Source organism: Humulus lupulus, chromosome 4, assembly GCF_963169125.1.
Source record: "Humulus lupulus chromosome 4, drHumLupu1.1, whole genome shotgun sequence".
NCBI lineage: Eukaryota > Viridiplantae > Streptophyta > Magnoliopsida > Rosales > Cannabaceae > Humulus > Humulus lupulus.
This window is the reverse complement of record NC_084796.1, coordinates 14,334,002-14,343,979: the sequence shown is the minus strand read 5'-3', so window position 1 is coordinate 14,343,979 and position 9,978 is coordinate 14,334,002. Positions and strand designations below refer to the sequence as shown.

General features: G+C 43.8%; 2 protein-coding genes across 2 annotated transcripts; one reads left to right on the top strand and one right to left on the bottom strand.

The window, feature by feature from the left end:
• Positions 1-722: 722 nt before the first annotated feature.
• LOC133831914 (uncharacterized) lies at positions 723-3,515 on the bottom strand. Its single transcript, XM_062262317.1, has one exon. It carries the CDS (start codon positions 3,513-3,515, stop codon positions 723-725), a length of 2,793 nt encoding a protein of 930 aa, XP_062118301.1.
• Positions 3,516-8,812: 5,297 nt separating this feature from the next.
• LOC133831913 (uncharacterized) lies at positions 8,813-9,355 on the top strand. Its single transcript, XM_062262316.1, has one exon. It carries the CDS (start codon positions 8,813-8,815, stop codon positions 9,353-9,355), a length of 543 nt encoding a protein of 180 aa, XP_062118300.1.
• The last annotated feature ends 623 nt before the right edge of the window (positions 9,356-9,978 follow it).

The following is a 9,978-nucleotide window of genomic DNA, read 5'->3' as shown; positions in this document are numbered from 1 at the left end:
TATTTATGACTTGGATCAGGACTCATGCATGTGTCATCACTGCCATCTCCATCAGACATACTTGGTTCTCCACGTGTTGGTCTTTTCTTGATTGATAATCCCCTCATTATTTCTTCATCAAGTTCTCTTAATGAAGTCGTTATTGGAGATGAGCACAGGGTATCTGGTTGTTGGAAGATTGAATCATTATAATCAACTTCATATTCAGCGTAATGGTGATTATAATAATCCATATCCTTTTCCATCCTTAGTGAGTAATCTGCTGGATACTGTTCCCAAGGTGCGTCGTCTTCTGGTCGTGGCCACATTTCATCAGGAATGATGCCATTTGTGCTAAACAGAAGTTTTTCCAGCTGTCGGTGTTCAGGGTTTCCGATGACAACCATTGGATATTCGCTGGATCTGTATATTTGAACATTTTGTGTAAATGTCAGATCCTGGTTGACATTTAGCTTTAGTAACAGAATGGTGTAGCACTTTGTTGGATTTGCCACGTTCTCATCAGCTGGATAAGATAAACCAACTGGCCTTTTGTTGCGGACCTTTTCCCATTGTTGGGTGAGCAGATCATTCCAATCAGATAAAGGCTTGAACCATTGCAATAGATCCATAGGATGTTGGTATGCTGGACGGAGGTCAGGCCTTTGCATGTAGCTACGAACTGACGTTCGGAGTCCTATGGTGTGAACCTCAATAGCAATAGTGTAGGAGCTCATTAAGTACTAGAACATGTGGGTAATCTTTTTTGGCATAAAAATGGTATTCTCCATGTGAAAGAGTTTGGCAAATGGGTACTTTGGATGGAAGCCTAAGTCTTTTGCCATTGATTTTCCATGACCTCTAACAAGGGTAGACTGGATATCTAAAGCATTTTGGATGGCCTTTAATTTTGGGGTTTTGTGGTTGATAAATTTTTGGGCGTCTTTTGGAAATGTAGAGATGATGGCTGCAGGGTTTGCCATGAAAACTAGAGGGATGGGTTGATTAGTTTCTGGGGAGATTATATTTATAGTACTCCGGTTTGGCCTTGAAAGGAAATCTGGAATGGTGTTTGATTTTTCTTTGATGTGCTTGACTTGAAAGGTGTAACGAGAGAACCACGTGGCTAATCGGAGTAATTGGGCATTGACAGCTTTGTTTTGCTTGAATGTGAGCATTCCTTCAAAGGATGAGAAATCTGTTTCGACCAAGAAATTATGACCGATGAGGTGGAATTCAAACTTCATTATTCCCATTTTGACCGCCAAGATTTCTTTTAGAGTAGAGTGGTAGTGGAGTTGGGAATCTTTGAATGCTCCGCTCTTGTACCCGCACACTTTTCTTTTGTTGGTGGTGTCTTCCTCTAATAGGACCGCCCCCCAATTCTTGTCGCTTGCGTCAGTCTGCAGGATTCTTTTTCCGTCTGATGGAATCTGAAGCGGTGGTAAATCTTTCATTAAATCTTTGAGGGTTTTCACCGCTTCTGTCTGTTCTTTTCCCCAAGGTGGAGAATCTTTTTGAAGCATCTTGGTTAATGGGCTTGTGAAACCTGACAGGTGGGGCACGAAGTCTCTGAGGTAGTTCACGATCCCTAGGAACTGTTGGACTTGGGTCTTTGTGAGGCCTTCATTTGGAAATTTGTGGAGTTCCTGGGCTATGTGAGGTTGGGCTTCGTAAGTGCCATTGTGCAATTTCATCCCTAGGAATTCGATTTTGGGCTGGCCCAACACCATCTTCTTTTCTGATAACATTATTCCATACTTTTCAGTGATACCAGCAAATTGGGTTAGAAGATTGGTATGGGATTTTATATCAGGTGAAAAAAGGAGGATATCGTCTATGTAGATGAGGGACTGGTTTAAGATGGGCTTGTATATCTTGCTCATGGCTTTTTGGAAGAGGGATGGGGCTGTTTTGAGCCCGAATGGCATTACAGTCCATTGGAAATGATGGTTTGGGATACAGAATGCAGTTTTCGGCCTGTCCTCTTTTTTGACTCCTAGTTGCCAAAAACCTGCTTTTAGGTCAAATTTGGAAAATACCTTTGCTTGTGATAGTCTGGAGAACAAGGAATTTCTGTTTGGCAGAGGAAACTTGTCATCTGTTAGGAAGTGGTTGAGCGGTTGGTAGTTTATTACTAGTCGTTGCTTGCCTCGGGCTTGTTCTGATCTGTTGTTGACGTAGAAGGCATGGCAGGCCCATGGAGATTCAGTTTCTTCAATTAATCCTTGTGCTTTTAGCTCTTCGCATTCCTTGTTTGCCAGGCTTTGATGATCGGGGTTCATTCCCGGATGACTTGCTTTAGTTGGGTTTGCATCTTCATTCATCTTAAATGGGAGAGAAATGAAGAATTCCTTATTTTTCCATAGTGGGTGGTCGCATTTATTTGAGAACTCCATATGAGAATTAGCACATGATGTTTGGATAATGCGCTCTTTGATTGATGTTAGACAATCTTCAGTCATGTGGAAGTAATTCGGAACCTGCTCCCATGGAGTGAAGTATTGCTTGTACGCCAACCCCTGTGGAAGTATTCTCAGACCTTTTTTCTTCGTGTAGAGGTCGAAACCTATAATTAAATCCTTTCCCGGAAGTTTGGAGCCGATGACCCTGTGGACGATTGAGCAGCCTGGAAAAAATTGCAGCTTGATGGGCCTGCTGATTAGTTCCGTGCAGAAAATTTGGTTATTTGCTGCGTGGAAGTACTGCTTCTTTTTCTTCCAAAATTCTGGTGGTAGAATATCAGGATTCATGATGGTGTAGGAGGCTCCAGTATCAAAGAAGGCAGCCACCTTGATTGGCTTGGAGTATTTTGTTGGGATGATTTGCATTTTTTCCATAGGGATGGGTTGAACAGAATTTATGGCATTCATTTTGAAGATGCCCCCTGGACTATCGTCGTCTGAGTGGGAGAATGGTCGTAATGCACAGACAGTATACGGGGAGATTTCATCTTCTATAGAGAACACGGATTCGACATCATCGTCTGAGAGGGATACTCCTGTTACATCCTGGATGTGTGATATCATCTTTGCCGTTTTGCCTTTTGGACATTGCTTGGCAAAGTGCCCTTTCTGTCCGCACAAGAAACATCTATTAGAAGACTTGCCTGGTCTGTTTTTCCTTCGGAGAAATTTCCATGGAGTCCTTGGTTTGAATGACCTGCTTTTGTATCTCTTCCCACCATAGCTTGGCCTTTCGCAGGAACAGGAGGACTTAGTTGAGCATTTGATTGTTAGATCTCTTGGACTGCACACCTTATCGAGCTGTTTCGTTTGCTTCATGTATTCCTGTAGGAATTTATTCTGGGAGCACATTTTTTCTAGTGCTCTCATTATTGTCTGGAATAGCTCACCAAGAGTTGTGTTCTGTAATGTTCTGCCATTTGCTGAGAGGAGTCTGAACGTCTCTTCGCCAAGCGGTTCTGGGATGGACGCCAAGAAGGCTTGCTTTAGGTTCGGATCATCTACTCCCCCAATTAGGTAGAATCTTTTGGACATTCTTTGATAGTGTAGCTCCAAGTCATTCTTATCCATTGAGCAGCACTTCATTTTGAAGAATTCTGCTCGGAGTCTCTCGATTACCTGGGCATCTTGCCCACAAAAATCGACATAGAGGTGGTTTAGAGCTGTTTCAATTGATTCTGCTTGGAGGAATTAAAGTTGCCTGTATTCTCCTAGACATTGCCACCAGTCTTGCAGTATTCCAGTGAACCTTGATACAAGTTGCAGACGGATGTCTCTTATTTCTGCTCTGGGCTTTTGGGCTTCGAGCAAGGTCCAGGCTTTGAATTCTTGAAAGCGAGACCGCCATTGGCTTGGTGGTAAATCATCTAACGTGAAGGTATGAGGTTTTCCGCTTGTCGCAAAGCTGTGCCTGGTGGTGTTTTGTTCTTCTGAGGATGACGCCTCCTCTTCTATGATTGGCTCTGTTGGAGGAAACCCTGTTTCTCTTTCGACCCCCGAAGCTTGGGTGTGGTGTGTCATGAATTGATGTGGGGCTTCGTCGCTACTGTCGTCATCGTCGGTCTCCCATAATTCAGATTTTTCAGAGGAGGAAGATTGCGTATCGTCGCTTGAGCCATCGAGTTCTTCGTTAAGATTAATCTGCGGGAGGCTGTCTAAGCAATGTTGATGGATTAGCTCAGTAAGGCGATTTGTCTTTTGGACCATGAGCTGGTGTTTTGTCTGACCGTCGTCTACTTGCTTTTCTTTTTGTTGTTGCTTTAGTTGGTCCTCCTCTTCAAGGATTCTTTTGAGGCGAAGTATTTGATCACCTCTTTTTGTAGGCATTGCTAGTGGTTGGGAATGTTGTGGCATTGTTGAAAACATCCATGGTGTGGGACTTACGCCTGGGGATAGAGAGACTTCTTTTTGGTGACTTTGCATAGCGACATACTGGCTTTTTAGACTTTTAAGTTCTGCTTCTTTAGCCCGAAAGATGTCATGTGGAGCATGCTGGGATTTTGCCATTGTCTCGGAGGTACACGAAGAGCTACTGACAATGGCAAAATCCCAGCATGCTCCACATGACATCTTTCGGGCTAAAGAAGCAGAACTTAAAAGTCTAAAAAGCCAGTATGTCGCTATGCAAAGTCACCAAAAAGAGGTCTCTCTATCCCCAGGCGTAAGTCCCACACCATGGATGTTTTCAACAATGCCACAACATTCCCAACCACTAGCAATGCCTACAAAAAGAGGTGATCAAATACTTCGCCTCAAAAGAATCCTTGAAGAGGAGGACCAACTAAAGCAACAACAAAAAGAAAAGCAAGTAGACGACGGTCAGACAAAACACCAGCTCATGGTCCAAAAGACAAATCGCCTTACTGAACTAATCCATCAACATTGCTTAGACAGCCTCCCGCAGATTAATCTTAACGAAGAACTCGATGGCTCAAGCGACGATACGCAATCTTCCTCCTCTGAAAAATCTGAATTATGGGAGACCGACGATGACGACAGTAGCGACGAAGCCCCACATCAATTCATGACACACCACACCCAAGCTTCGGGGGTCGAAAGAGAAACAGGGTTTCCTCCAACAGAGCCAATCATAGAAGAGGAGGCGTCATCCTCAGAAGAACAAAACACCACCAGGCACAGCTTTGCGACAAGCGGAAAACCTCATACCTTCACGTTAGATGATTTACCACCAAGCCAATGGCGGTCTCGCTTTCAAGAATTCAAAGCCTGGACCTTGCTCGAAGCCCAAAAGCCCAGAGCAGAAATAAGAGACATCCGTCTGCAACTTGTATCAAGGTTCACTGGAATACTGCAAGACTGGTGGCAATGTCTAGGAGAATACAGGCAACTTTAATTCCTCCAAGCAGAATCAATTGAAACAGCTCTAAACCACCTCTATGTCGATTTTTGTGGGCAAGATGCCCAGGTAATCGAGAGACTCCGAGCAGAATTCTTCAAAATGAAGTGCTGCTCAATGGATAAGAATGACTTGGAGCTACACTATCAAAGAATGTCCAAAAGATTCTACCTAATTGGGGGAGTAGATGATCCGAACCTAAAGCAAGCCTTCTTGGCGTCCATCCCAGAACCGCTTGGCGAAGAGACGTTCAGACTCCTCTCAGCAAATGGCAGAACATTACAGAACACAACTCTTGGTGAGCTATTCCAGACAATAATGAGAGCACTAGAAAAAATGTGCTCCCAGAATAAATTCCTACAGGAATACATGAAGCAAACGAAACAGCTCGATAAGGTGTGCAGTCCAAGAGATCTAACAATCAAATGCTCAACTAAGTCCTCCTGTTCCTGCGAAAGGCCAAGCTATGGTGGGAAGAGATACAAAAGCAGGTCATTCAAACCAAGGACTCCATGGAAATTTCTCCGAAGGAAAAACAGACCAGGCAAGTCTTCTAATAGATGTTTCTTGTGCGGACAGAAAGGGCACTTTGCCAAGCAATGTCCAAAAGGCAAAACGGCAAAGATGATATCACACATCCAGGATGTAACAGGAGTATCCCTCTCAGACGATGATGTCGAATCCGTGTTCTCTATAGAAGATGAAATCTCCCCGTATACTGTCTGTGCATTACGACCATTCTCCCACTCAGACGACGATAGTCCAGGGGGCATCTTCAAAATGAATGCCATAAATTCTGTTCAACCCATCCCTATGGAAAAAATGCAAATCATCCCAACAAAATACTCCAAGCCAATCAAGGTGGCTGCCTTCTTTGATACTGGAGCCTCCTACACCATCATGAATCCTGATATTCTACCACCAGAATTTTGGAAGAAAAAGAAGCAGTACTTCCACGCAGCAAATAACCAAATTTTCTGCACGGAACTAATCAGCAGGCCCATCAAGCTGCAATTTTTTCCAGGCTGCTCAATCGTCCACAGGGTCATCGGCTCCAAACTTCCGGGAAAGGATTTAATTATAGGTTTCGACCTCTACACGAAGAAAAAAGGTCTGAGAATACTTCCACAGGGGTTGGCGTACAAGCAATACTTCACTCCATGGGAGCAGGTTCCGAATTACTTCCACATGACTGAAGATTGTCTAACATCAATCAAAGAGCGCATTATCCAAACATCATGTGCTAATTCTCATATGGAGTTCTCAAATAAATGCGACCACCCACTATGGAAAAATAAGGAATTCTTCATTTCTCTCCCATTTAAGATGAATGAAGATGCAAACCCAACTAAAGCAAGTCATCCGGGAATGAACCCCGATCATCAAAGCCTGGCAAACAAGGAATGCGAAGAGCTAAAAGCACAAGGATTAATTGAAGAAACTGAATCTCCATGGGCCTGCCATGCCTTCTACGTCAACAACAGATCAGAACAAGCCCGAGGCAAGCAACGACTAGTAATAAACTACCAACCGCTCAACCACTTCCTAACAGATGACAAGTTTCCTCTGCCAAACAGAGACAAATTAATGGAGAAAGCAAGCCTGACATGGCCTTCTTTGGGTCAAGCATGTGGTACGAAGCCCCCAAAAGACGTGTCTCATTTGGACAGTACCAGCTCCTGCCACCAACGTCAAAATGGGTCAGAATCAGGTTTGGGAGACACCACTCAGACCAACGTTAAGAGACCAGATAAGGAAGCCACTATAACTTACCAGGAAAATGGAAAAGAAAAGTTGCCATTTACAAAGAAATTTGAAGAACTCAAACTGAATGATATCCCACCATCTGCAACCTCACGTGAAGAAGGAACTAATAGGTTGACGACTAACGAAATACTCCAAAACTTCTTTGGATCACAGGCCCAACAGCTGGAGTGGCCTTCTAAGGAATGCTGGGCCCAATGCTTTGACCTTCTTAGAGGGGCCCTAACTGTGGACAAGTTTCAAATGGAGCATTTAATCTTTAACCCAATTACCTCTATTGAGGATTTTAGGTCCCAAGACCGTGAACATGGCCCAAGGAAGAGGAAAGCCTCTGGTAGTGTATTCCTAACCCCAAACTCGTGCAAAGGGGATGGATCTCAAACTGCTGAAGGAGGTTACGATACCATTAACAATGAAGCTAACAATCAAAGTAAGTCCCAAGAGACCAGAGATGAGCTCCATAACCTCTCCGGGATCTGGGGAAAGCATTCCTGCCAAACGTAAGAGGGGAAGACCGCACAAGCTAAACGGCCAGCTACTCTCAAGCCCAGGCACCGAAGTCAATAGAGGCCACTCAGATAGGAAGCATTTGAGACTCTCTGTAACCCGCGAGGTAACAAAAAGAAAACTAAATCTGAGTTTGCTAGAAAGGTGAAAAGTTGTTGGGATAGCCAATTAATTGATATCAAGGTGGATTTGAATAATAATTTCATTTTGGTGGAGAAGAGACAAGAAGATAAGAAGAAGTGTTCCATTGTTGAGCTACATGAGGAACCACAGGAAAAGGTCTGGAAGAATGAAATCGCGCAATCAAGGTAAGACGATCAGGTTTTTCGGTTTGGGGCTGTGGAGACTTGCCCAGAAAAGTCTCCATCGTTACCATGAGGCTTCTAGCTTGGAACTGTTGAGAATTGAGACGGGCAGCGACAGTTTTACAACTCAAGGAGTTAGTTTGTCAGGCTCAACCAAAAATCCTGATCATTTCTGAAACAAGGTTAGATGAATCAAGATATCAAGACATAATTAACAAGCTCCATTTCATTAGTTACTCCTATGTTCCTCCTCTTGGGCATTCAGGTGGCTTAGGCCTATGTTGGAAGCAAGGGGTCCAGTTCACCATCGAGGAGATGAACAAGAATGTAATTATGGGTATTGTCTCCTCCGACCCCTTGGCAAGATGTGGTGTGTTTTCGGAATCTATGGCCCTCCGCTCTATGGAGAGAATGAAGAGTTTTGGAGAACATTGGGAAATAAGGTCTTGAATTCTATGCACCCTGCTGTTTTAATTGGAGACCTCAATGGTTCATTAAAGGATGACGAAAGAATCAACTACTCCAAGCAGGGCAATTCTTCCAAGTGTTCCTTTGACTTAAGGCGTATGGTAGCGAGAACCGGTCTGAATGATCTTGGTTGCCGAGGGCAGACGTTCACGTGGCATAAGAGGGTGACAATGTGTAATAATGGACCAGCGATGAAGAGATCTAGGCTGGACAGGGCGTTGGGAACTATCGATTGGCGACTTTTGTTCCCTAGCGCGATTGTCAAAAATCTTTCCACTGCTGTATCAGATCACTGTGCAATTCTGATGGACACAATGGGATGTGCAAATTGTAAGAGCAAGTAGTTCAAGTATGAGAATATGTGGGCTAGAGACCCAAGATGCTTTTGGGTGGTCAAAGGAGCTTGGATGAACCATATGAGTGACAATCCCATGGTCAAATTTTAGAAAAAACTCAAGAGAACAAGCATGGAACTCGCCCGTTGGAACAAACTGCAATTCAAACAGATTTCCAAACAGGTAGAAGACGCTAGAAGAAAACTAGAGGAGCTGGAGCATAACAGGCCTAACCAGGTCGCTAGTTGTGAAATGGCTAGATCGACCCTAAATGAAGCCCTTCTTCGGGAAGAAATTCATTGGAGACAGAAATCTCGAGTCACATGGTTACAAGAGGGGGACAAGTGTTCTAAATTCTTCATGGCTTTCACGGTCATAAGAAGAAGGAGGAACTATATCCAACACCTCAGGGTGGATTCTAATACTTGGCTCAATGATACAAAGCAGATTGGAGAAAAGTTTCGGGAAAGGTTCAAAGAAATTTTCACAAAACAACCTGTGATTTTCCCCACAGGCTTGTCAATGCTGAATCTTCAGGACATCTCGCAGGTTGAAAGGGACCAGCTAGAGGAAATCCCTCTGGATAAGGAAATTTGGGACAACATCAACAATATGGGCAGGGACAAGGCACCGGGGCCTGATGGAATGCCAGTCTCCTTCTATATACACCACTGACAAACAGTGAAATAAGATGTCAACAGGATGATTCGTCACTTCTTCGAAGAAAGTGAGTTGCCTGGGGGAATAAACGACACTAACATTGTCCTCATACCAAAGAAATAAAATGCAGTTATGGTAAACGACTACAGGCCTATCGCTCTTTGTAATGTTTCCTATAAATTCATTTCAAAGATTCTGACTTCGAGGCTAAGGAGCCTCTTGCCGAAGCTCATTGCCCCCAATCAAGCTGCATTTGTCAGAGGTAGATTCATAGTTGAAAACACAATGGTGGCAAAGAAGATTGTTCAATCAATGGGGAAGAAAAAAGGAAAGAAGGGAGTTGGATATGGAGAAGGCCTACGACAGAGTGGATTGGAACTTCATTTTACAAGTCCTACAAGCACGTGAGTTTGGACCTAAGTTTGTTGAACGGATTAGGTTGTGTATTACCCTGGAAAAGATGAATCTTCTACTAAATGGGTCTAAATCAGGCACTATAGTACCTGAGTGTGGACATAGACAAGGAGACCCCATCTCTCCCTCCCTGTGTCATTCTAGTAGTGGATGTGTTGTCCAGGCTCTTAATGTAGAAGGAGGAATCGGGAGACATTAAAGGCTTCAAGATGAGTGAAATGGCC